At 48.3% G+C, this 26,339-nt stretch overlaps 3 protein-coding genes across 6 annotated transcripts; 2 read left to right on the top strand and 1 right to left on the bottom strand.

Moving 5' to 3' along the window:
* Nucleotides 1–5,774: 5,774 nt before the first annotated feature.
* TMEM88B (transmembrane protein 88B) lies at nt 5,775–9,556 on the bottom strand. The gene is made up of 2 exons (XM_027702132.1): nt 8,441–9,556; nt 5,775–6,449 (listed from the first exon to the last, which is right to left on the bottom strand). Exons 1-2 carry the CDS (start codon nt 8,708–8,710, stop codon nt 6,180–6,182), a joined length of 540 nt encoding a protein of 179 aa, XP_027557933.1. The 5' UTR covers nt 8,711–9,556; the 3' UTR covers nt 5,775–6,179.
* A 2,443-nt stretch (nt 9,557–11,999) lies between these two features.
* On the top strand, nt 12,000–15,440 carry MRPL20 (mitochondrial ribosomal protein L20). Its single transcript, XM_027702195.1, has 4 exons — nt 12,000–12,153; nt 13,318–13,428; nt 14,005–14,082; nt 14,984–15,440. The coding sequence occupies exons 1-4, from the start codon at nt 12,067–12,069 to the stop codon at nt 15,158–15,160; spliced, it is 453 nt and encodes a 150-aa protein (XP_027557996.1). The 5' UTR covers nt 12,000–12,066; the 3' UTR covers nt 15,161–15,440.
* Nucleotides 15,441–16,436: 996 nt separating this feature from the next.
* Nucleotides 16,437–25,646, top strand: CCNL2 (cyclin L2). Of its 4 annotated transcripts, XM_027702022.1 has the most exons (11): nt 16,437–16,723; nt 17,520–17,594; nt 17,916–18,025; nt 18,261–18,381; nt 19,523–19,587; nt 22,417–22,516; nt 22,611–22,715; nt 22,903–23,044; nt 23,775–23,892; nt 23,974–24,066; nt 24,427–25,646. In XM_027702022.1, exons 1-11 carry the CDS (start codon nt 16,628–16,630, stop codon nt 24,779–24,781), a joined length of 1,380 nt encoding a protein of 459 aa, XP_027557823.1. In that variant the 5' UTR covers nt 16,437–16,627; the 3' UTR covers nt 24,782–25,646. The 4 variants fall into 4 exon arrangements, with proteins under 4 accessions (XP_027557823.1, XP_027557824.1, XP_027557826.1 ...); XM_027702023.1 differs by lacking the exons at nt 16,437–16,723; nt 17,520–17,594; nt 17,916–18,025; nt 18,261–18,381 and having other exon boundaries at nt 19,475–19,587; nt 20,320–22,516; XM_027702025.1 differs by lacking the exons at nt 16,437–16,723; nt 17,520–17,594; nt 17,916–18,025; nt 18,261–18,381; nt 19,523–19,587 and adding an exon at nt 19,603–20,433.
* The last annotated feature ends 693 nt before the right edge of the window (nt 25,647–26,339 follow it).

Genomic DNA, 26,339 nt, shown 5'->3' with positions numbered 1-26,339 from the left:
AATTGTGGCAAGGAGCAGCAAGACATTAAATGGTCAAGGCAAGCACCAAAAAGCCCCATGAACAAAGGGCCCTTCGTCAAGAAACCAAGCAGCTGAGGTGAGTTCCACCCTCAGTACCTGTGCAATCCCAAGGAAACCTGATTTGCCAAGTGCTGACAGGAATGGTCTAGCCCAGGCACAGAGCCATGCCCAGGTACTGAGAACAAACTAGAAAAATAGCAGAGGTATTCACACCCTTATTCAGCTGCATGACATCCTTAACTGCAACCAGGCAAAAGGGTTTTCTGTCTTACCCCTCTGTTTATGTTGGATATGGAGTATTGCATTATTAAAAAGCAGTAAATCAGGAGGCTGAATGAACCCTTTCCTTGTAACCTGAACTAAAATCCTCTGGTGCTCTGAAACACTTGGACTGATTGATTTCCTCTCTAGGCTTAATGTTTTGTTCTCTGGGTTTCTGAGCTGTGACTAGAAAGCAAATGCCAGAATATCCCAAGCAGAGTGTTTGCCTGGTGCATCTGGCTCAGATGGAGTCAGACCCCACAGCAAATTAAATGTGTGCAGCAGCAGGTGAAGTGCAGCTGGTGCCTGCAAGAAAAGTGCCCTTTGTAACAGCATCTGTGCCCAAAGCTGAGACAATCCCACCCTCCCTGTCTGTGGGTCAAGACCTCATGAGGGGAAAGGCAGTGTGAGAGGGGAAAGCCATTTCCAAGAAGAAATAGGAGCTGTCCAAGAGCAGTTTGCAGAAAACTGGTTGGATCTCTTCCCTCCCTCCCATGCCCTGTTGTGGTAAAGCCCAATTCTCTGGCAGGAAAGGCAGTCCCTGGATGTGCTGCAGGGCTGAGCTTGTTTCAGGACAAGGATAAGGAGTTTTATTTCCCAGCTGGACTCTGCTAACACTTGTTCCTCTCAAACAGTGAGCGCTGTGTGAGTGGAGGGCTCTGTCTACATCTCAGCAGCAGCTGATTTAGGGAGGCTGAGGGATCCAGGATGGCTGAAAAGGTGGGAATCCCGGTGTAAGTGCTGATGGCCAGCATGGGACCACACCTAAAATAGAAACCAGAAGGCCAAAAGGCAATTCTTTCCAAAATGTGCTGAGCAGAGCCCCAGGCTCAGCATCACAACTGGGGCTGAAAGAGCCCAGACTGATGAGGGGAAGCTGGTGAAGGAGCCAGGAGGGCTTTTCAGGGACAAAGCAGATATTCTGGGCTTTCAGCAGCAGGATGCTTTTGTCTGGAGGAAGTCTGCTCCCCTGGCTTCCAATTTTACTTCTGTTCTTCTGTGTAGGGCTTGGTTTCCTCAGTTCTATCCAAGTACGTGAGGAACAATGAAGGAGGCACGAGTGGAACTGGAGGCATCTGAGAGCAGAGAGCAAACAGCACCACTGCTTCCCTGAGTGGTTTGTCTGGGGTTTTTTTGGCTTTGCTTCTTATCTCTCCCTGAGCTTCACACAAACCATTGAAACCCAGGTCCGGCCCTGCACATCCTGTCTCTTTTTTACCTGCTGGAGGGTTGCCCACCATGTCTCAGGGGGCAGGAGCACTCCAGTGTCTCCTGGTGTGACCCAGCAGTGCTTCCCAGGATGGTCTGGTTGACCTTTGTGATGCTGAACCCACCAGCTGTGCCGACAGTGGAACAAATTGCTTCATGCAGAGATGTCCTGTCTCCCAAAGTAGCCCCAGAGACAGGATGTCAGAACAATCTCCAGCTCCTAAAAGGGCTGGGAATGGCTTTTCAGCTTCCCCTTAAATATCCAGCATGATGAGTTGTGCCAGTAGATCTGCTCAAAGCCCCACTTTCTGCAGCCTGACAAGAATATGCTGAAAGGCCACAGGAAAACAGCCCAATTCTGTTTCCCCTTCCTCCTCCCCAAATGTCTGTCACAAGGAGTTCCTTCCAGTGGTATCAAAGGTGGGCCACAGCCACTCTGTGCCCGTGGGAAGTCCTCACCAGCCTGTGATTGCATCCTGCTCTGTCCCTGGAGGTGCCAGGGGTTTGAGAAGGGCTCAGTGGCAGCTTTTCAGAACAGCAGATCCCAAGGGCAGATTGCTTTCATAGGGACACCCACTGCAGCCAAGTGCATCCCTGTGTTTCCTCCTGCAGACCAGGGACCTGGAGCCAGCTCCCTTTTCACTCTTGGCCACTTGCCCTGTCTGTCCCCACACCAGCCAGCACTTTCTTTTTGCAGTTTTCACCGTGTTATCTAAAACCATCTTCCTTGGTGGGCTTGGAACCAGATGATCTTTACAGTCCCTTCCAACCCAAACCGTTCTGGGATCCCTTAGGCAGGTTCTCATCCTCTCCCTGGGGAGAGAGACAAGGTAGGGGCAGGGGCTGGGAAGTTGTGATTATCCCCTTGCACTGATAAAACACGAGCTGCCAGCCCCCCAGGATGGGCAGAGCAGTGATGTTGGCATTGCAACACTTCACAAAGGCTTTAACACACTTCAGCAGCCTCCTGCCTGGTGCCACGCTGATGAAAAGGTGTTGACAAAAGAGTGATTTTAGCACCCTGGTTAATTAACTCTGCTGCTGAAGAGCAGGAGCAGAACAGTGCTTTTGGGGGAGAGGGAGGAATGAACCCTCCTGTTCATCACCACTGCTCTGCTGCCAAGGAGTTACAGAGCCAGCACCTCTGCAGAAATGCTCTGGCAGCTGCAGACAACTCCCTGAATGCTCATCAGCTGGCACAGCTCAGAGCTGGGATGCTCTCTAAGGGCCGGTGTCCCTTCCAATAACTCCCAGTCACTTTCCTGAGTGCAGGAATGTCCTGAGTAAACATCTTTTTGCTCTTCCTTGCAGCAGGCTCAGGAAAGAGGAGTCCTTACTTAGGCCTGGCTTTGGGGAAGGAAGCCAAGGACAGGCCCCCAGTGAGGCAGAGTTCCTGGAGCAGAGCTTCAGGTTGCACTTCACTTGGTGTAACTGGAGTAGATGCTCCGGGTGTCCCTTGTCCTCCCCTCCCTTGTGACTCAGGCACTCTCTGAGTGTGTGGCCAGGGAGGAGCTGGCTGGGAAAGCTGACAGGGATTTAATTGCTTCTGGCATCCAAGGGCACCCACCCACAGCCTGGGCTGGTCCTGCTTCCCCACACCAGCATTTCCATGAACTCATGCCCTGGCAGAGGGAGAACTGCCCAGCACAGCCGTGACAATCCCTGCAGCTCTGAGCATCCAGCGTGGACAATCCACACTCTTCTCCTGAAAAGTGGCTCTGTTGTTGGGCTGATAAATGTCCCTATTTTTTTGCCCCTGGGGAATGGGGTGTAGATCCTTCCCTTGGGCTGCCACCACAAAACCTGGGAATGTTGCCCAGCCTGCCCTGGCATTGCTCTTTCACGGGGAGGGGGATGATGGCAGCCCCAACTATCCTGCTGCCACAGACAGGCAGAGGGATTGTTCCCATCAGCAGCTCAGCAATGTGGGAATTGGGGTCCTATTCAGCTGCAGGAGGTGCTTGGGTCGGAGGGAAAGCAGTGACTGAGGTTTGGGAGGTGACTGCTGGCACTTAGAGGTCATGTGTGCCCTGTGCCAGGACACACTGATCCCCCCGAGTCTCCTTTTGGGAAGCGACACTGTGTTTTCCAGCAGTGGATCATAGGATCACACCATCCCATACTCCCTCCCACTTGGCATTTTTCAGCCCTCAGCAGCTAAATAGGGTCAGATCTGGCCAAAATTCCAGGGACAGATGCTGTTAACCAGCAATGGCCCTGCCCAGTAAGAGGGATCCAAGGCAGAATCCGTGCCCAGGTACATGGATGGTCAGTGCCACTCCAGGCTGGGTGTCCCAGAGCACAGGGACTGTCCCAGGCTCAGCCCCACAGCCCCATCTCGAGGCTTGGGCACACCCAGAGCAGCTGCTCCTCCAAGGCACAGCACCAGCTACAGCAGGCATTTGCAAACAATACATGAAATCCGGGGAAATTCCATCCTGGGGGATCACAGACAGCTAAAGGGGGGACCAAAACCACAGTGAGAGCCCAGCCAAGTCCCAGGGGAGGATTCCCAGCACAGGGTGCAGTTGGTGACACATTCTGCGGGCACTGACATACAAGGAGGACCAGCAGAGGGAAGGAGCCCTTGGCAGCACTCCCTGATTATTCCTCCTTTAATTCCTTCCATTCATTCTCACCCAAGTTCTCCAGCAGAGCTGGAAACAATCCCCAGTGACCAGTTAGCTCAGGGAAAGAGAAGGGAGGGGAAGGAGGACGGGGGATCTTCCCCGAAGCCATTCCAGTTACAGTGAAGCTGTTAGCAGCACAAGTGGAGAGAGCACAACAAGACTGTCCAGAACACGTGTCACTGGGGTTATATTACCATGCAAATCCTGCCAAATTAACCTGGAGAGTTATTCACAGAAAATTCAGCACTTGGAGCGTTCGACTGCCCGTGATGGGATGGGGAGCAGCACATCCTCTCATGGTATGTGCAGCAGGTTCCAGCTTCCTTTCCCTGGCCTCCCTCAGAGGAGGAGTGTAGCATCCTTCCAATAAATTCCGTGTTGTCCTTGGCTCTAAAAGATGATATTCCTGATTTCAGTTCAGCCTGACAGATGGTTTGTATTTGCACTACCCCCAGCTGAGAACTCCAATGACTGGAGGCATCAGAGGGCTGAAAACCACTGAGACATGGCATCTTCCTGATGCCTTCACCTGCACTGTTCACTGGTGAGGGAGGAGCAGGAAAGGACAAATAAATGTGGACCTGACCAAAGGCTGGATGGAAATGCATTTTAGTGTCTTCCGAGGTCCATCAGTAGCAGGTTAGTGCCATGGCTTTGAGCATGGAGATGTCACAGGGAAATTAAATCCATACATAGTTTGGACTTAAAAAAAAAAACAGTTTAAAGACATTTCTGTCCTCCTGCAGCACTTTGCTGAGCAGAGCTGTGCTCTGGACTGGTTTGGGAGCTCTCAGGACAAAGCCCTGCCTGTGGGAGTGCAGAGGAGGCATCACCACATCTGTGGGCACAGTCCCTGCCTGGCACATCAGCCCTGCACCCAGCAGGCTGGCACAGCTGCCCTCAGCACTTGATCCAAGGCTGAGGATATTGAGGGTGGCTCTGTACTCTCTACAGGAAATTTAGGATCAAACCAGTTTCACGTCAGAGCTCCGGCACTGCTGGGAATGCTTTGTTGTGGGCTCTGCCCGTGCCAGGACACCCCGAGGTACAGCCTGAGCCGTGTGCTCTGCTACTGAGATTTCAGGTAGATTCATTTCCCCTTTGTTATTAAAATTTTCTGCAGAGTAAAACACCAAATTAAATCGATTTTTGCTTTATTGGGAAGGCTGTAGCAAATAACTCTGAGCTTCTTTGCAGGGACAGCAGTGGGGATGGTTCACTACAGTACTTGCAGCACGGCCAGGCTGAAGAATCCTTTCCTTGTAAAAGCAGTTGGATTAAACAGGTGAGCAAAAGGAACAGCAGCTCATATCAAATATCTGTGCCCAGTGAGCAGACACTGCCCCCAGGCAAAACCTTGTTATCCTGTAGCACGATATCCCCTTTCCATGGAACAGAACTTTCTTGTTTTTCCTCAGCCCTGCCAGAAGCTGACAAGTATTTTTCTCCTTTTTTTTTTTTCTCTCCAATTCACTGGCACCTGTAGCCACCCCTGGTCGTTTCTCAGGGTGGTACCAGGGCCATGCAGGGCAAGGAGACTGGAAAAATCAACCCTCAGAAGGAAAAGAAAAATTACCTTTTACCTTACAGTGCTTGTGGTGTGGAACAACAGGTACAGCGTGGCTTGAGGCAGAACAGAGAGAAACTCCCTCGGGGCGTTTGGAATCTCCTTTATTTCTACAGAACACTGAAAATGGTTATACTGGGGAGGCAGGGGAACAGCATCCAGCGGGAAGACACAGCCTTGCAGTGATGAGCAGCACACAGACCCCACTAACACCACTACAGAGACCGCGGGGATGGGACGGGATGGAGCTGCCCTGCCTTCCCCTGCCTCTCACCCGCGCCGGGCCGTCCCTCGGCTGCAGTTTTTGGCAATGCCGCGTGACAGGGGATCTGTGCTACCACTTCAGACACCGCTGGAATCACGAGGGAGCCACAGCTGACCCGGCCGAGCATCAGCTCGGGCCCCGCGGGAGCTCCGCAGAGTCCCGGGGAGGGACCGCGAGGGGATGAGGAGGGACGGGGAGGGGAGAGGACGGTGCTGGCGCTGCCAACTCACACCCAGGCCTTGACCTGAGTGTTCCAGCCCCTGGCACAGCCACAAGGACCTCCCCCCTCATAGCGGCACCACTTGCCCCCCTTGTACACGGCCAGGCTGTAGGGCTGGAAGCACATGAAGAGCCGCAGGCGCCGGGCCAGGCTGCAGTAGATGGCCATGGCCACCACGATGAGAGGGGACATGATGACAAAGCCCAGGATGATGAGGGCAGAGGAGCTGTTGTCATCCAGGATGCTCTTGCAGTAGCGGGCAGATGAGTGCAGGACCTGTGGGGAGAGTGAGACAGAGCTTAGAAACAGAACCACAGAGCCACTGAGAATGGAAAACACCTCCAAGATCATCCAGTCCAAACATTAATCCACACTGCCAGATCCACCCCTAAGCACCACATCTACAGCTTGTCACAGGCCTGGTGGTGGGTGGGGACCCTTGAATTCCCAGTGCTTTCACACAAAAACACCTCTTCCCTCTCTCAGAGCCGAGCTCAGCACACTTCAGGCTGCACTAGGTGATGACATCACATCTTAATCAAGATTATTGCAATTATTCCAGCATCGCTGTGAGACAAGGACACTGCACACTGATCCTGAAGCAGGAAAGACTAATCTTTATTAAATCATCAAATAGCATTTGATGGGCAGCAAAAGGCCCCCTGGTGCTACATCCATGTGTGTGGAAATTACAACAGAGTAAATAAAAACACAGCAAGATGTGAGATCCTGCAGACAGAGCTTGGTCATTCCATAGCTACTTGCTGGCTGGAGACCCTCCAGACTCCTGCCCTGGAACAGACCCTTTGTGTTCTGTCCTCTGTACACACTGGACTCGTTTCTGCCTCTGAGCATCTCTTGGCACTGAAAAACCTGCCAGGAAAGGCCATTCACTCCATTTGCTGCAAAGCAAAGACCAACTGGGCCTCGCTGAGTGGTATTTAAAGCCCTCCTTTCGTGCTGGCAGCAGCAGCAGAGCCGAGCTGAGCACTCAGTTGCTGTGCATTAACAAAGGCTGCAGGCAGCCCCGACGTCCCCAGACTTCTTTTCTTTTTCCCCTGTCCTTTCAGCAGTAAAAGAAACACAACCCATCACACTGCAAAAAAAAAAACAACAATAAATCCATCTAATGGACCTGCAGTGCAGAAATCAGCCTCTGGCTACCAGGAAGGCATTGAAAGGCCCAAAGACAAAAGGACTGCTCCTGTGAAGCCAATTGCCACAATCCCTTGCTATGATTGTATTAAAGAAAAGTCTGTGTTAAAAGACTCCTCGTGGCTTCCAGCAACACAGGGGCTTTCACTTCTGTCTGTTTGGCTGCACTCAAAAACCTTTTGCATCTCCTGAAAGCCTTTGGCTGTGCTTGCAAAGGAGAACTTGAGGTTTTCCAAGGTGAGGGAAGCTGGAAGGGGCAATTCTGGGAGCCAGTTCTCATCTTTTTTTTTTTCCCATTTTCTGTCCAATTTGAAGCCAATAAATTCTGACTTATGAAACAGTCACATTGAGCTGGTCTAACAGTTAATGCCTGCAAGGGAAGCAGGAGAACTGCTTTTTCACCTCCATGTTTTGTCAAGTGATCCTAAAAATATTTATAGGAATATACCAAGCAGAAATTTGTAAGGAAATAATGCAATCCAGAGGACAACAAACAACTGGAAGAGCCACGCACACAGCCAGAGCCTTTATGGGCAGAGGGGGCTCATTTTTGGTGTGAGGAGCTGCACAGCATATTTAGGAACACATCTAAATGTTAGACTGGCGTAGGAAGGGGATTAAATATTCTGTCAGACTTTATTAATTCTATCTTGAGGCATTGGGCAGATCCAATACCACAAACTTACTTAAACAGAAAGCAGCAAAGCCTTCCAGAGCCCAGGCAGGACTGTGAGTTACAGAGGAGTTCAGGTTGGCAGCCCTCAGTCACAGACAAGAGAGAAATGTTGTGACATTAAAATGCAAACAGCATCTTAATCAAAATCAAGCCGGGGAGTGTGTTCACCTCACCTGGCACTGCTGCTTTGTATTTCCATGGGGATACAACTTTATTGCCCAATCAAGCTGCCATTTCCCACAGTACCTGTTCTTGTCAGCCCAGATTCTACACATACCCCCCTTAGGAAAAAAATCTGTCCAGGCACACACCCCTTGTGAAAACAAAGCCAAAGCTTGGGGTGTCTCACCTTACCTTTGCAGCCACTGCTCAAATAAACCCTCAGGGGTGGCCCTAAAGTGGCTGGGAGCAACCAGAGGGAGCGAGGCTTTCTTACCTGGGAGTGGCACTGGAAGCCAAAATAAACCACCACGATGGTGGGGAGCAGCACAACGGTGAAAATAACAAACATCAGGAGCAAATTAATGAGGAAGACCAAGGAGTTCATGGTGCCTATGACCAGGGTCCACGCCAGGCAGCACCAGGGGTTGCGTTGCTCCCTGGGCAGGAGCTGGTCATCCATGTCATAGGGTGGGAGGCCAGGGATCATCCGAGACTTTTCTGAGAGGTTTTCTGCTCCAAAGTCCTCGGTGTCCTGGGCAGACATTCTTCAAAGGAGATCAGTCAGTCCAAGCTCTTATCCAAAATGGTGTCTTTGCTTTTGGAAGCAATTTGCAAAGGCTTTTTCTGCCTCTTCCACACGTGGACAAGAACCCTTAACCAGAGATCATTATGAAGCAAGGAAGGAAAGGTGCCTTTCCTTCCTTCTTTTCTTTGCCACCTGCTTCCTCAGGACCTCACCAGTACAGGTTGTTTTCTTGAGGTGGTTTCCCAGCAGTGTCCCAACCTCAGTTCCAAGTAGATCTGGCTGCTGGAAGTTTGGCAGTAGTTATTGTCTTGGTTTAGAATCCAGAGTTCTACTGAATTTGCTGTTGTTCTTCCCAGGATTATGATCCCAAGAGGTCCCAGACAGTTGCTGTCTCAGCTGCTCAGTTCCAGAAGGTGACTGGCTTTAGTGTCCTCCTCCTCCACCTTTGAGCACTGCTGGGTCTTAGGAATATCAGGCTTAGGCACTGACAGACACTTCCTAGTCTTCAAACCATCTTTCCATGCTCTTCACCCTGTAAACATATAAATATTCCTGCTCAAGCCTCACCCAAACAAGGTGACCAGTGAAGATAAAGAGCAGGAGGTGTTTCTCCCCTCTCTGGAGTCCTTGCCCACACGGTTCAGACCTGGAAGGGGAGGTGGGAGCGGTGTGTGGTGTCACTGCTCTCGGCTGTCTGCGCTCACAGACACTCAAACCCAGGCAGTGTCGTCCCTTCTGAGCCAGCTCTCAGCTTTGCAACACTGCTTTGTTTACAGAACAGGCTCAGAAGCTGCTCTCTGTGCTGGCCAATCCTTCACATCTGTCTCACCAGGGATGTGATTTAGCACTCAGCACCCAAGAGCCACACTTGAACCATCCATCCCCAGGGAAAGATGGTCCCTCTCCAACCTCAATTATTCTGCCTCTGATTCATTTTCTAAAATTCCTCTCTAGATTAAAAAATCTCTGAGAAATTGATAACAATCACTGTATACCTCACAAATCATCTGTCCCCTGCAGTCATCACTGTTACTGATTGCAGAACATATTGATATTCTTGTAGTGAAGGCACAGCAATTATCAATTATTTAATCTGCCTCATATGATCAATTTTATTTAAGAATTACAGTGGCATCTGCATGTTTATGTAGCCTTTTAGACACAGCCATGGTAATGAGAGAGAGAGATTAAAAAACACGGAGAGAAACAACCTTTAAAACAGACATCAGAGCATGAAAAGTCCATTTCCATCATGTTCCTTCACATGGCTCCCAGGGGAGGTTGCAGGCCACTCAAGCTGCAAAATGTGAAATTTCTTCACAGATCTGTCCAGACATCCAGAGGGAAATAACTGCTGTATCCAGCCTGCCTTCAGTGCTGAGAGACAGTGTTAATAAAGCCTGAATCTGTGCAGGAAACCAGATGGTGTTGGGTGTAATAAATGTGACAAGTGGCACAGAGGCAGTGAAAGAGTCCCAGTATTTACTCTCCCATCTAAAAGCTGCTGATTTAAAGATGTAATATTTTTCAAGCTTGATTTATGTCTTCTAAGAGGAAAAAGGACATGTCACACAAAGAACCCAACACAAAACTATAGGAAGAACAATTGAGGTTGGGCTTAAACCATGGAAAGATGAGCTTGGTGCTGGGCAACTCAAAATCCTACAGCTGGTTTTACCATCTGGCGAGGGCACAGTGGGGTAGTACAACACAAAGCTCCTTAACTAGTCATAAAAATGCCATAAATTCTAAAAAGCTCTGCTAAATCCAGAGAAACTTTCCAGAGTTCTTTTGCTGTAATGAAAACACATTTTAACCTGTGGGAGGTCTGTAAATTTATTTTCCTTTAGAGAAAAAAAATTCAACACATGCAGATTCTAATGATTCTTCTGATACTGTGTTAAACAAATCCCGGTGATAGTAAGAGAGATTGCCCAAGCCTCTAATTCTGTGAAATTTCCACTTCCTTAACAAGCACCTGCCCAGAAATGGGAAAGATATCTGGATGATGGAGCAATTCCTACCAGGAGCATCATTGCTTTGAAATGCTGGAACTGGTACTGATTAAAGAGGATCAGACAAATTCATTAGTTCTCTGACGCCAAGGACTGCTGCTCCTAAGGAATAATTTTCTGGCAGCACCATCTTGTGGTTTGCTACAGCTCATAAATTTTTATTTTATGTCTCACAATCTCTTACACACAGGACGGTTCTACCCAGGTTGGAATCGTCCCAGTCACTGCAAAGAACACCAAATCTTTGCACGGTGCTTTAGCGTTGCTGGTTTGGGCACTTGTTGGAGTTACAAAGCCCAGGAGCACAGAGATGAGAGGACAGAGTCTTAAACTGCACCAGGGGAGGTTTAAGTTGGACATCAGGGAGAATTTCATCACAGAAAGGGTGGTCAGGCCTTGGAAGGGGATGCCCAGGGAGGTTTGGAGTCCCCACCCCTGGAGGTATCCAAGGAAGGGCTGGATGTGGCACTCAGTGCTCTGGGTTGGGGGACAAGGTGGGCATCGGGCACAGGGTGGATCCATGGGCTGGGAGGGCTTTTCCAGCCTCAGTGATCCCGGGATTCTGTGAGAGCGGACAAGGCAAGGCGCGGGGAGCGGGGCTGGGAGCCGGGGAGGGCGGAAAGGCCGGGGAAGGACCGGGAAAAGGGCTGGGAAGAGGATCGGGGGAAGGACCGGGAGAAAGACGGAGGGAAGGATCGGGGCAAGGATCAGAGGAAGGGCCAGGAGAAGGACCGGGAAAAGGATCGGGGGAAGGACCAGGAGAAGAACCGGGAAAAGGATCGGGGGAAGGACCACGAGAAAGACGGAGGAAAGGATCGGGACAAGGATCAGAGGAAGGGCAGGGGAAGAGTCGGGGAAAGGACCGAGAGAAGCTCCGGGGGAAGAGCAGGGAAGGACCGGAGAAAGGACTGGGAGAAGGATCGGGGAAGGATCAGGGGAAAGGCCAGAAAGGACCGGAGGAAGGGCCGGAAAAAGGATCGGGGAAAGGTCAGGGAAAGAACCGAGAGAAGGTCAGGGGGAAGAGCCGGGAAGGACCGGAGAAAGGACTGAGAGAAGGATCGGGGAAGGATCAGGGGGAAGGCCAGGAAGGACTGGAAGAAGGGCCGGGAGAAGGACCGGGAAAGAGCAGGGGGGAGCACCGGGGGAAGGAGCGGGGAGCGATCGGCAGAGGGACCGAGGGCAGGGCCGGGGAAGGCTCGGGCCCGGCTGAGGGGCAGGGCCGGGGAAGGCTCGGGCCCGGCTGAGGGGCAGGGCCGGGGAGGGTTCGGGGCCGGCTGAGGGGCAGGGCCGGGGAAGGCTCGGGGCCGGCTGAGGGGCAGGGCCGGCGCCGAGCCCGCCCCGGAAGGCGCGGCCGCAGCCATGGTGGTGCTGAGCGCGGCGCGGTGGATCCGCAGCCGCCTCACCGACCGCTTCTGGAGGAAGCAGGAGGTGCTCAAGTACGCGCGGGTGAGTGCGGGCCCTCAGCCCCCCGGGTGTCCCAGCCCTTCCCCCGGCGCTGCCGAGCCGCGTGTGGGGTCCCTGCGGCGCTCCCCGTCCCTGCGAGTGTCCAAGGCCAGGCTGGAGCGGGCTTGGAGCAGCCCGGGCTGGTGGAAGGTGTCCCTGCCCATGGCACACTTCAAAGCCTGTTCTCACCCAAACCATTCCGTGATTCACTCACACCAATTTAGCGTGTTCTGGGTGTGTAAATTGGTCTCTGTTTGGTTAAATCCATAAGCGCATCTGGTACTCGTGCTGCAGCACAGCACGTGTGTGCATGTGCATGGGCACGAACAACAGCAAGAATCCTGAGAAGAAGGAAGAAATAAAAGCACTGTGACAAGATCAGTCTGCAAATCCATCGTGCTGTAGGCCAGTGTTGATTGTGGCTTTTTTTGTTTTTATTTTTTTTTTAAACTGGGCAAAGGAGCTGGAATAAAAAAAATTAACCTTGCTGTTTAAGTGCGTTTTTAAGGGGAAAGAGGCTGCTGCACAATGTGACTTCAGCTAAAGGTCAGGCTACTGAACCTTTCTCAAGGGCATCCTGGGAGGTGTAGTACATCTTGCTGTAATACTGAGGTAGAAAATGTTGAAGGGAGTGGGAGTGTCTTGCTTTTGTAGCACCTGAGCTGCCCAGAGTCCCAGTGGTAGATATTTCTGCCTGCTTCCTCCTGCATCACTTTAGATGGGTGTCAGTGGTACCTCCAGTAAACTCCTTTCATTATACTTTCTGTTTGGGTGACTTTTTGATGTATCTGAGGCTCCTCTTCACACAAACACAATGAAGGGGCAGCTCAGGAAAGAGAATGAATGTGTGAGTTTAGGGTTGGGTGAAAGCACTGGCGATGATTTTGTGGTTGTCTCCTGGAACCACAGCCCAAAGTAAGGTCTGGTTTTGGCTCCATGCTGGACCATCATTTTCTATCCTGCTCCAACTTTTCAACCTCACATTTCCCATGCTATAAACCGAGGAAAGAATATTTTCATTACACGCCAGCTGAAGTGAAGTGAAGAAGTGAAGAGTTCAGTGATCCTTGGCTGTGGAGAGCTGTGAAATGCCACTGAGCTTATATTGGTGTTGCTGAAGGGTTTGACAGCCTTAAACATAACGAGAACATCCTGCTTTTGTTCCAGCATTTTCGTGGGAGGAAGAACCGCTGCTACAGCCTGGCAGTGAGGAGCGTTCGCAGGGCGTTTGTGAGGTCCACCAAGGCCAGGGCAGAGAAGAAGAGATTCCTCAGAGCGGTAAAGAGCAACACGTTGGGTGTGAACATGAAAACGGGAGAGAGGCAGAAGTGAAACTGCCATTTCCTTACTGGGGGGGGTTCCCCCAAAACCAGTCAGTGAAAAATATGTGTTCAAAGTAAGGATTTTCAGTCCCTGTGTGGCCTGGAATGGCTCGTTCAGAAGTTACTATGTGCATGTGATGCACTGAGGAGGCTGTGGGTCTCTGGTGAGCAGTGGCAGGACCTGAGGAAACGGCTGGAGCAGTGTCAGGGGAAGGTTAGGTTGGGTCTCAGAAAAAGGTTCTTCCCCCAGAGGGTGGTTGGGCACTGGACAGGCTCCCCAGGGCAGTGGGCACAGCACCAAGGCTGCCAGAGCTCCAGGAGGGTTTGACAACACTCTGAGCGACAGGGTGGGATTGTTGGGGTGTCTCTGCAGGGCCAGGAGTTGGACTGGATGATCTTTGTGTGTCCCTTCCAGCTCAGGATATTCTGTGATTCCATGAAAATGTTGTATTTAGTGTGAGCAGACCAGCGTGGCAAAAGGATTACTTTTAAAGTATTTTATCACTCGAGATGTTCATTTTGACCCTTTCAGCTCTGGATCACAAGGATTGGAGCAGCTTCCCTTGAACATGGTTTGAAGTACCCAGCCTTCATAAGCTACCTGGTTAAGGTAAGGATGGGGCTTGGAGAATAATTATTTACTAATTCTAGTGATGAAAGGCCTTCTACTTGTGAAAGCAGTTTAATTCACTTCAGGAATTAAGTTCTGCCCTAAACCTGTTTCTCTTCCTTACATGCATCATCCCCTTTTATCCTGGTGAGCACTGTGGTTCTACACCTTGTTCTGTCCCCAAAACTCTTACTGAGCATCTTAAGAATGAGAGTTGTAAAATGCTCTTACACTGTTGCTATTGTGGGCATTAAGTGACAACTTGCTTTCCTTTTACTTGAAGAAATTTGGAAGAAATTTAAAAATACAAAGCTTGGAATAGAAAAAAAAACACCTTAAGAAATCTCTGTTCTCTTCACTGACTTTGTGCATTGCTGAGCATGGACAGTGCAGAGAGCTGGTGCCACTGTCCCTGTTCTTAAACATTCTGGGAATTGGTTTTAATTTGTTGATACAGCTTTTAATGTGTTGAGACTGTTGGTTTTAATTTTAATCGGTTTTCATTTGTTGATACTGGTTTTAATTTGTTTGAACTGAAACAAATGCCATGGGTTAACCTGGAACACATGGCCTGGAGTAAAATAAGAGATTCTTCTTCAGCTTTTGGTTTCTACCAGAAAAACTTAGGAAACAGATTTTACACAGTGGCTTAATGAGATACCCATGGCCAAGTAGTCATGTGTGACAGTCTTTAACAATTCCAAAATTAGACAGGGTAGAAAAAAGGTAATTTGCCTTAAGACCTCAGGTATTCAGCATTAAGACTGTTTAATGACATTTAATGAAGAGTGTTTATATAAGCAATAAAGAGTGTTTATTATATTTAATAAAGTGTGATTAAGCATTGCAGTGTTGTTCCTAAAAATTACAGGACTTAACCAACAAATTTTCTTGCATTTAGTCCCAGGTGGAGCTGAATAGGAAAGTGCTTGCTGATCTGGCTATTTATGAGCCAAAGACCTTCAAGTCCCTGGCTGCTTTAGCCCACAGGAGGAGACAAGAAGGATTCCTGGCTGCCCTGGGAGATGGAAAAGAACCAGAAGGGATATTTTCACGGATTGTACGCCACCACTACTGATATCAAAGAGTCTGTATAAATGTGTTATAAACAGGGATGGAATTGCAAAGTAAACCTGCTCTGTGACTGCTGCTAAGATGGAAAATATGGGACAATATCCTCTAAGGATGGTTCCAGCAGGATGGGGTGGGTCTGGGTAAGAAGCTTCACCATGGTGGCTTTTTCCTGTGTTGTTGTCACTGAAACCTGTTAAATTAAAAGCACCCTTCAATGTTAGCAGTCAGGCCATACAAGGACACACATAGGCTGTTCTCTTAATAACTTAATAAAGATATTTTTTTGCTAACTTTGGAAAAAAACTCATTTGTGTGGTGAATTCTGGCGCTGCACAGTGAAAACCCAACCAGGGTGGGGGAGTATGTTGACTCTAACACGCGGACCTCAGTGGCCAGTGTGTTAAGGACTCAAGGACACATACAGTCTGTTCTTTTAAGGACTTAATAAAGATTTTTTTTTTTTTGGTAACTGGCTACTGGAAAAAACAATATGTGTGTTGAATTCTGGCGCTGCACAGGGAAAACCCAGCCCGGAGGCACAGAGGATATCGACCCTTGCACGTGGACCCTGCTTGTTGAGGACACAAGGACACACATAGTCTGTTCTTTTAAGGACTTAATCAAGGCCTTTTTGTTTGGTAACTGCTATGGGGAAATAATATGGGGAAATAATTTGGTGAGTTCTAGGTCTGCATGGGGAAAATCCAGCCCAGGTGACCCTCGCACATGGAACCCAGCGGCCGCTGTGTTAAGGACACAAGGTCACAGAAGGACTTAATAAAAGAGGGGGGTTTTGGCAACTATTTCTAGGAAAAATAGTATGTTTTGGGGTTTTTTGTGTGTGTGGTGGGTTCTGGCGCTGCATGGGGAAAACACAGCCTGGGGTGGGGGGGGAGAAGGGCGGAGGCGGGACATCGACCCTCGCACACACGAACCGCGGTAGCCGCCGCGCTAAGGACACACGGGCACATACAGTCTGTTCTTTTAACTTCATTGACTTGACATTTTGACTGAATAAACACATCTTTCCGGTAACCGCTGTGCGCAAACAGCAGCCGGGCCCGCCCCGGCTCTGAGGGCACCGCCCCCCCCGCCCTGCTCGGATTCCCGAGAGCTGCGTCACCGCGCCGCGCGCGGCCCCGGGCGGCGTCTGACGTCACGGCCGCTCCGCCAATCAGCGGGCGGCACCGCTCCGCTCTCCGCCAATCAGCGGCGGGCGGACGCGGGGGGAAGCAGAAGGAGAAGGAGCGCGGAGCCAGCGAGGCGGCGGCACAAAATGGCGGCGGCGACGGCGAGCGGTGCGGGAGGCGGCGGCAGCGGCGGCCCCGCGGGCCCTCAGGCAGCCGGCGCGGCTCCCACCCCGGCGCCGGGCCCCGGCGCGGTGCTGATCGGCGACCGGCTGTACTCGGGCGTGCTGATCACGCTGGAGAACTGCCTCCTGCCCGAGCACACGCTGCGCTTCACGCCGTCCATGAGCAGCGGCCTGGACCCGGACACCGAGACCGAGCTGCGCGTCACCGGCTGCGAGCTCATCCAGGCGGCCGGGATTCTGCTGCGGCTGCCGCAGGTGGGGCTGGGCCGCGGGTGGGGAGTTTCTGGGAGCGGGCCTGGCCCGGCTGGGCTCTCCTTTGTCCCTGGGCTCGCTGTCCCGGTTCCAGGCCGGGAAGGCCGCGGGGCCGCCCAGGGTGGCGGGGGTCGCTCAGGGACCGCTCGGGGGTCGCTCAGGGACCGCTCGGGGGTCGCTCGGGGCCTCGCCCGGCCTGGCCGGGCCGCGGAGCGCAGGAAGCGGGTGATGTCAGCGCCTTTCCTGCGCCGCCCCCGCCGCCTCTGCTGTGATCGGGGATTGTGCAAAGACGGATTTCTTTGAGTCGTGACCTCGGGAGGCTTTTGTTCCCCTGGAGAACTTCGGGCCCAAACAGCCTCGTTGCTCTCTGAGCGTTAAAACTTTCCAGGCACTTCCCAGCTCCTAGGCCTCGGCTACTCAAATATATGCAAATCATAATGTTATTAGTTTCCATTTCTCTTTCCACGCCCCAAAATCGAAGTTTTTCCGGTATAGCCTCATAACTTTCAGTTTTATTGAGTTTTGGGGCTTTTTTCCCCTTTAAATCACTATTTATTCAATTAACTTGGAGCATATTTTCATACTTTCTAAAATTTGCGATTTATTGTATGAATTTGGCTTAGAGTATTTATGGTCTTGATAACTTAAGTAATTAAGTAGCAATTCTAATTTTCCCTAGATACCACTGAATTTACTCCCATGCTTACCCAGGCTTCTGGGTCTCAAATCTGTAGAAATTTCTCATTGGAACTGCTGGTTTTGTTCATGCATGTTGTGGTTATCTCTTTTTATTTTTTAGGTGGCTATGGCTACAGGACAGGTGCTATTCCAGCGGTTTTTTTATACCAAGTCTTTTGTGAAGCATTCCATGGAGGTAAGGGAACATTAAATAATATGTGTTATTTATATATGTAGAGCCATATACATCTTTTAATCTTTGATCTCTTTTGGCAAGTTGTCACATGAGATGTGGCCAGTGTTAGTGGCTGGCCTGGAGATTATACTTAGAGAACAACATAATTTTACAAAGCTACATAATAATGATTTTTGTCAAATGTTTAGTATTTCCTTGTTTTAGCACAGTTTTCTCTTGTTGTCCCTCCTTCAGCTGTTGGAAGAGATCAGTTCCTGAGCTGGAACTGATATTATATGATACAGTATGTTATATAAAATACATTATATATTTGTATTTCAGCATGTGTCCATGGCCTGTGTTCATCTGGCATCCAAAATTGAGGAAGCCCCAAGACGGATACGGGATGTGATAAATGTGTTCCATCGCCTCAGACACCTGAGGGAGAAAAAGTAAGCTGAGACTCTGCAATAATATTAACTATTTGTGTTGTATTTTAATAATTAAACTTCATATTTCCCTGATTTATAAATCAGAGATCTCATGAAGGAGAGTTGACACATTTTATTCAGTCCTTTTTTTTTAGTGTTATAAATACTGATAGCTGTTATTTTTACACAAACACAGCCTGCCTGTGAGCCCTCTCTGAGGTTAAGATGATCTCCAGAATGTGACCTTGTCTTGCAGAAAACCTGTGCCTCTAATACTGGATCAAGAATATGTGAACTTGAAGAATCAAATAATTAAGGCAGAAAGAAGAGTGTTGAAGGAGTTGGGATTTTGTGTTCATGTGAAGCACCCTCATAAGGTTTGTACTGCCTAAGTTCACTTCATAACCAGTGTTTCACGTGCTGTATTGCTTTGAGGAGGCTGCCTGACTGCGTGGATTGTACATGATAACTTCAGTGAATTCAGAAAGATTAGTTTCTTACCATCCTGATGTTTTCTTTCTCATTTAAGAGACTCTTACTAATTGGTCTTGTATCACTGCTGAATGACGACGAGGTGGATGCAGGTGCTCAGTATCCCTTGAAGTCAAATTGGATGAGTAGGTAGCTTTGGTGTTAGAAAATTGTCACTGTAACATAGATTCTTGAGCAGAAAAGGAATTTGGGGACCTGGAGTTGTCATGATCTCTCCTTGTGGAAACATGCTGAGGTATTAAAGCCATCTGAGCTAATTATAGTGGGTTTTGTGTTCTAAAAGTTACACTCAGGTGTGAAGGGCTTGGCTAAAAATGAGACTATTCTCAGTATTTAAGTATCAAGTATCAGACTAGGGTGATAGTAGACAGGTAGAACTCCTGCAGGTGTTCAGTTGGTGCTTCATTACCATTAGTATTATAACTATGGTAAAAGAACTTCCGACTTCTGTGCCAGCAGAACTTGGGATCTTCCTCTTTCCTCCAAAAATTGCTGTTGAAAGTCTTCTTTTTGAGCCTAGCTGACATTCAGAATTCCCTGGTTTCACCCACCCCAGAGGGCAGCTGCACTTGTTTGTTCATTGGTGTGAACTTTGCTTTCAGTCCTTTTCTTTGCAGCCTCATTTTCCTTTCAAAGGAAAAGCCCTTAGAGCTGAGCAGCCCAGTGACACCCAGTGTGTTAGATCTGTCCTCTGCACACACTTCCCTCACTGCCCAGTACAGGCAGCAATGTTTCCTCCCAAGCTGCAGCTAAAAGGAGCCCTGAGGTTTGTAGGAGAACATCCTTAGGTGGCATCCAGGTGAAGACAAGACACCTGGCTGAGGAGGAGATGGATGGATGGGCTCGGAACGTGGAGAGCTAGGAAAGCCAGAGCTGTGTGGATAAACACTGGGGATGGTGCAAACACTTCATGTGGAGTGTTGTAGGACTCGAAAGAGGCTGACAGATGCCTTCTGGATGTCCCTCTGAAATGAGTTGGTGGCTCTCCAGATGCTCGTTAATAACTCAATAACCCATATCTTCCAGATAATCGTTATGTACCTTCAGGTATTAGAATGTGAACGTAACCAACACCTGGTCCAGACCTCATGGTAAGTTGATTTTCCTTGTTCTAAGAGACCAGAAGGGGCAGTAGCAGAAATATGTCACTTGAGGCACTGGGCAGCATTGCTCAGGAGTGCTTGGGGCCACACCAGACAGATCCACTGTCCTTGGCGTGCCCCAAACTACTTCCCAAATGTTGATCGGCCTCTTAAGTCAGAGGCACTGTTTTAATGGTAAGGTAGCTTTCCACCCTGACTTCTCACTTCCCTCCTCTCTGCTTCCACTTTTCAGCTGAAGGGAAAATGTTGGGGTGGGTTTTAGTGTTTCCTTGGGTTTTTGTTGTTCATGTGTAGTTCAAGTCTGTTTGCAGTGCTGGGAAATGGCTTTTCCCAGGGCTTGAGCTCGATTACAGGTGTATCAAAACCACAGCACAGATACATTTCTATAATCTATGTGGATAATGCAAGTTGTCAGCTTCTAAGACTGGATAGATGGATAGACTGGATTCTTGTTTGCCAAGAAATGTCCTCTGCCTTATTGCTCTCATTACAATAAATATTTGCTTGGGGGTGGGAAGCTTCTGTAAAATTGCAGGTCTTAAAACTTTTAACGAATAAATAAACGCTTTGAAACCATAATGCTTTTTAACAATAGCGTGGTGTAAAAACCCTTTTAGTGAATCCAAAGACCATATTTCTGCTGACTGAACTGTCTGGTACTGTGACCTGTGTGTAGAGAACCAGTTTTGACTTTTCTTTTCTGTACTCTTTTAATCAAAGGGTAGCCTCTGAGGGTAAGTGACTAAGACTTCTCCTCTGCTGCCCATGGTGCAGGGATAGCTGCCGTCTTCAGTCAACCCAAAGCTCTCCAAAGAGAAGGCTGGCTCTAGACAGGTGGTATATACATGATAGTAGAGTAACTGGCCAACTGCTTCTTGTGCTTATACTTTTATTTTTTATTGTGCATTTTTGACTGTTTGTATATTTTATAACCTGACTGTCGAAGTTACGAAAGGGTTTTAATGTTCTTATCTCATAATGTGATGTGTTCTTTAAGCGATAAAGCAAATTTTAAGGTGGGGTTTAAGTCTTAAAGGGATGGATTAAGACAAAAAATGCGAGTAGTTTGCATTTGTAAACTAGTCAGAAAACATTTGAATACATGTTTGAAGCGTGGAGACAAATGTAACACTTAGAGACACTTCCTGACTTCCCAGTACCATTGCATGGAGTACTGGAATGTGAGGTATGGACTGATCACTGCCAGTTATCTGCTTGTAATGGGAGGAGGAGGAGGAGGGGAGGAGGAGGGAGGGAGTTACTCTGCTAGAGAAATGGGTCAGATGTTACAATAACACATCTCTGTGCCAATGTTGGTTGCTTGCAGTACCTGCAAACTGGTGGGTATCCAGTATAGTTGGTTTTTGAAATGTGCGTTTTTCACAGCATTCCCTTTTTCTTAAAATATTGTGACAAGGATTCATTTCCCCACGTGTCTGATTCTGAGCCCACAGGGAAGATGTGCAGAGGCCAAAACCTGGAGCAGGCATGTCTTTCAATTTGGCACATTAAAAAAAAAGGCTTTGTGACTTCCAGCTGAAGTTCCACTTTATCTCTTTTTTTTTTGACCAAAAGATTTGTGCTCTCTTTGTAGTGGGACAAGAAAAGTAGGTTTTGAAGTTCTTTTTTTTCCCAGAAAGATGAGCTGATGGGTAGTGTTGCTTCTCTGGGGTAGCAGTTGTTCTTTGTGTAAACAGGAATGTAGGACAAGTGGGAGTTGGATACTTTTGGGATTCAAGTTCCTTTGTCTGCCCTTGTAAACTGGTTGCAGATGTCTGGCCTGTGGTCTCTGCTTTGGATGTCTTGGGGGTCAGTGAATCCTTGTATACTGGGTACCCACATGGTTAATTACTACTTTAAAACATAATATTTTGAGGACTTTTATTGTGTCTGGTTTTAGTTTTTCTCCATCTGATATTTTGCTTGATATAAGTGCTCAAAAACTAGATCTCTTAAAGCACATCAGCTGAGAGATTCAGAGGAAGTTACTTTGTGTATTTAAGATTTAGCAGGATAATTCTTAAGTGTACTGACTGGAATATGTGCAATATTTTACAGTTTTCTCATTCTGTGAATATTCATTTTAAGCAACCTTACTGAAATGGGACAATTTGGAAACCTTATTTCATGTGCCAAAGAGGAGATCTGCCCGAATACTGACTGTTGTCCTGAACTGACGTTCCCAAACACCCTGATTTCTTCTATGGCTGATTTTTGCATCACAAAGAATTCTGTTCTGGATGGAAAATCCTGCTTCTGAAGGAAATGGACCCCTTAAAATCCCAGTGGGAGTTGTCATGTGCTGAAGAGGACTGCGTTTTCCTGGGACAGCTACTGAAGGAGCTGCAGCTTTTGCCAGACATCTGGTCCTGCCCTATTGCAGGGAAACATGTGAACCTAAAATTCTATAACTGAGTACTCCAGACCATATTGTATGTTGTCCTGATGAAAATAACTTGTCTATTGCATGAGAGCAGGCCAGTAGAGATCCAGCAGGAAAAGTGAAGTTCAAATTGGTTCTCTTCTCACAGCTGAATTTTCAGCAGTCAGTCAGGTTTAATTCCTGTCACACATCCCTACCCTTGAGGGATTTACTTTAGTTTTTCTTTTTTTTCCAAGTAAAAAAAAAAAGAAATCATTCAGCTTCTCCTTATAGAGTTACAGGACTGTAATGTTGAAGTCTAGTAACTGAATGCAGAAAGAAATAGCCCTCGTAGAAGTAAAACCAAAAGAAATAAAACAACAAAACAAAGCAAGAAAAAAAACCCCAAAGAGCTTTGCAGTGCCTTGCAACCTTCTGCTCTCCTTGTCTTCCAGGAACTACATGAACGACAGCCTGAGAACAGATGTCTTTGTGAGGTTCCAGCCAGAAAGCATTGCCTGTGCATGCATTTACCTGGCAGCCAGGACGCTGGAGGTGAGCAGCCACGGTTTTCCATGGATTTGGGGGGTGGTTTTAAGCCTCCTCACAGGAGCAGAAAGCTGAGGGTGTTTCTGTCTCTCCCTTTCAGATCCCGCTTCCCAATCGCCCGCACTGGTTTTTACTGTTCGGAGCGACGGAGGAAGAAATCCAAGAAATCTGCTTGAAAATTTTGCAGCTCTACACACGGAAAAAGGTTTGTTTCTCTTGCATGTTGGGAGCCCTCACTTAAAAAAAAAAACCTCCTTGTCCTGTTTGAAATCAAGGCTGTTTTTGGGAAGGGAACACGAAGGGAACAAGGAATAGTCGCTGTCCCTGTGAGCGACCAAGCAGGAAGTTCAGTTCACTAAGTGTTGTCACCAGCAGTGCTCCTTTGTCCACAGGTGGATTTGTCTGATCTGGAAAGTAAAATAGAAAAGAAGAAATTAGCTATTGAAGAGGCAAAAGCACAAGCTAAAGGTCTGGTACCTGAGGGAGTCCCGAGTTTGGATAACACATCAGGATTTTCCCCCGCCCCGAAAAATGGTAAATAGTGGATAACTCGGTTTTAATAACTTGCTCATCTTTCATGTATATTTACCCCTTTGGGATGCATTTACAAGTGTGGTTTGGGGTTGGTTGGGGATTTTTTTTTCAAGCTGGCTTCTAGCTACTGTTCAACTGGCAGAGTTTGAATAGCATTGCAACTTTGTGATTTCTTGAATCAGATAAAAGCTAAAATCCAATTAGTCTAAAATTAAGACTAGTTTAAACTCATATAGTGCAGGGGCTTGTTTTTTATGTGGTTTTGGCAATAAATACTTGCAACTGGCATGTTATGCTAAAACAGTATTAAAGCAGAGGTGTGTTAGGAGCTCTGGCAGGAGTAACATTTGGGGTGACTGGTGGGGAATATTTTCCTGCCCTTCTTGGTTGAAAGTTTCCAGTCTGGTGCCAGTCTTGCCTAGAAGGTAACATTTACCATCATCTCCCCTCAGTTTACCTTTAAAGTGATACTGAATAACTGGCAAGAAAAGGAAGTTTTTGTTCTGCCTCCGGTTCACTCCTTGGGTGAAACATTTGGCAAAAAGTTTCAGATTAACTTCTGCTTTCTGTGAACTTGTTCAGATCTGTTTGTGGGTGGTTGTGTGTGTGGAAAATACAGCTGTACAGTTGTGATCACTGCAGAGGTGGTGAGATGGGGCGAGGGGAGGCTTTAGCCCTTTCAGGTACTTCCCATACTTGCAAAATAGGTAATAAAGGCTTCTTTTTCCAGAGTCTCCAAAGGAGGTTAAAGGAAATAAACCTTCCCCACTACCTGTCCAGGCAATGAAGAATGCTAAAAGGAAAACAGAGGGAGCCAAAAGAACGAGCTCCAATAGCCCAGTAAATGGGTAAGGCCTCATAAGGAAGCAGCTTATTTCTTCCCACGACTACTTTAAGCAAAATACCTGAGTGTTGATTGTCTCTTGCAGTGTCCAGAAAGGGAGAGAGAGCAGAAGTCGGAGCGGGAGCAGAGATCAGAGTTACTCCAGATCAGCCTCGAGATCTGCATCCCCTAAGCACAGGTATGTGCTGCTGCACGGGGGGGCTGTGCTGGGAGACCCTCCCAGGCTGGGATTTCACAGTGGTTTGTCCCCAAGAGGCTGAAGTGACACAGCAGTGTGTGCTGCTGGTTAAACTCCAGACCAAACTCCAAACTGGGGCGTTTTGGTGGCAGTGTCACTGTAACTGAAGCTGGAGAAAGGGATACAAGTTCCTAGAAATTTCTCCAGTAAGCAGATGTTTTAGGACACAGTGTTTGGCATAAAGTTTCGGATTAACTTCTGTGAACTTGTTCAGATCTGTTGTGTGTACAGAACAACAGAGTGCAGAATGAAGATCTCACAATTTAAGAAAATCATGTTATCTCTCTTCTTTTTCCCTAGGAAAAGCGAGAGTTACTCCACCTCCAGCGGCTCCAAATCCCACAGCCGCTCCCGGAGCCGCAGCGACTCCCCCCCGCGCCAGTTCAACCACAGCTCGGGCTACAAAGGCTCCAAGGTGAGGAGCTACAAGAAATCCAAAGACTACAAATACTCCACACACAAACCCCGCAAATCCCGCAGCCGGAGCTCGTCCCGCTCCCGCAGCCGCTCCCGGGAGCGCTCGGATCACTCCGGGAAGTACAAGAAGAAGAGCCACTACTACAGGAACCACCGGCACGAGCGCTCCCGCTCCTACGAGCGCGCCGGGCACCGCTACGAGCGCGAACACCCCGGGCACAGCCGGCACCGCCGCTGAGGGCACCCCCTGCTCATGCAACCTGGGCTTAAACCCACCCTCGCTCTCTAAATCCATCCTCCTGGAGCTCCCTGCTCCTTCGTGAATCCAAAGGGTGAGGGGGCTCCACGTGAGAAATGTCCCGGTGGTTGTTGTGCTGGAGCGTCACCCCTCCTGCTCTTTAGTGGTTCCCATCCCGTAGCGTCCCCGTCTGGGACTTCCGCTTCCCTGTGGCTCAGCCCTTGGAATGCTGTGCCCTGTGGAACTGGGAGGCCCCCAGGCAGTTCCTAAACCCCTGGGAGTGGCTCTGGTGCTAACAAAGCTGTCTTTTCATACTGACTCTGGTGTTGTACAGATGGGGGGTGACTTTTCTAGCCCTGTTGCCTATATTAGGTTCTATGTGTATATATATTTTGCAGTGTTACAGTACAATATGGAAATATGGCCTTACTAGCCTTTACACTTTATCCACAATTGTAAATAAGCATTTGTTTAATACAGGTGAAGATATATACAGAAAATTCAAAACTTGAATTCTATAAAAAACAAACCCTTGTGTAAAAAATTCTGATAAATGTGAAAGTATTTAGCTCTGTGCATTGAGAGTAGTATATTTTTATCTGTGCAATGCTGTGTGCAGGCCACCAGCTCATAAGACATTTCCTATATATACATTTTGAGTGGTTTGAAATTCTTTACTCAGGATCTTTGACACTCTGAAGAATTAGTAGTTTGTCAATCTGCATGCTTGTTGGAGAACAGAGCGTTTAAAAGCAAATTAGCAGACCCCCACAGCCCAGTAGTATCAGTTCTAGTGGTATATCTGAGCTGTTACTCTCTCATGCTCCCTAATTTCATTAAAGTATTTGATTTTCTATTAAATTTACTTGATAGTAGTTTCTTATGAGCTACACCACTGTGCCTACTCATAAGGAAAGAAATTTGGTGCTGAATGATTGTCAAACATTAAAACATCGGATTAAATCCCTGTTCCCTCGAAGTTAGGAATTTTGGGGCATTCTATTACTTTAGGCACCTCTCCAGTCAATCCCAAACAAAACATCCCCCAATCCACAAAGATCTGAGCTGGGAAGTGCATTTCCCTGCCTCCAGGTGTAGCTGGCAGGTTCCAGCTGAGGTTCCTGAGCAGGGCTGGGACATTTTGGGAAGTCAGTGGCTGGAGCTGGCAGAAGAGGAGGAGCTGAAATATGTGCCTGCACATACAGGTCAGCTCTTGAGGTGAGTTATGACTTTGTTGTCTCAGCATCTGATGACTCTTCCAGGGTTCTTGCTCATCAGAACATCTCAGGTTGTTCAGTGATCCCTGTTCCTGGTGTTCAGATCCCAAACACAAAGAGGTCACTAAGCAGTTTTATGTCTGATTGGGATTTTTTAAAAGATTCTGCAAACCCACCAGAATGCTTTGTTGTCACATAGGGAGTTGTGAAATGCACACTTGGGAGGGAAGGTAATGGATTAAAGCACCTGGAAAAGAAGAGTATTGAGTGTTTGGGAGACAGAGGTGGCTGGAAAGGAGCTTTATTGGGAAGAAGAGCAGGTTTGAGCATCCAGGGTGGCC

The sequence above is a fragment of the Neopelma chrysocephalum genome, unplaced genomic scaffold, assembly GCF_003984885.1.
Source record: "Neopelma chrysocephalum unplaced genomic scaffold, ASM398488v2 Primary Assembly neopelma1_180, whole genome shotgun sequence".
NCBI lineage: Eukaryota > Metazoa > Chordata > Aves > Passeriformes > Pipridae > Neopelma > Neopelma chrysocephalum.
Note: the sequence above shows the minus strand (reverse complement) of the source record. Positions and strands in the feature narration are given on the sequence as shown.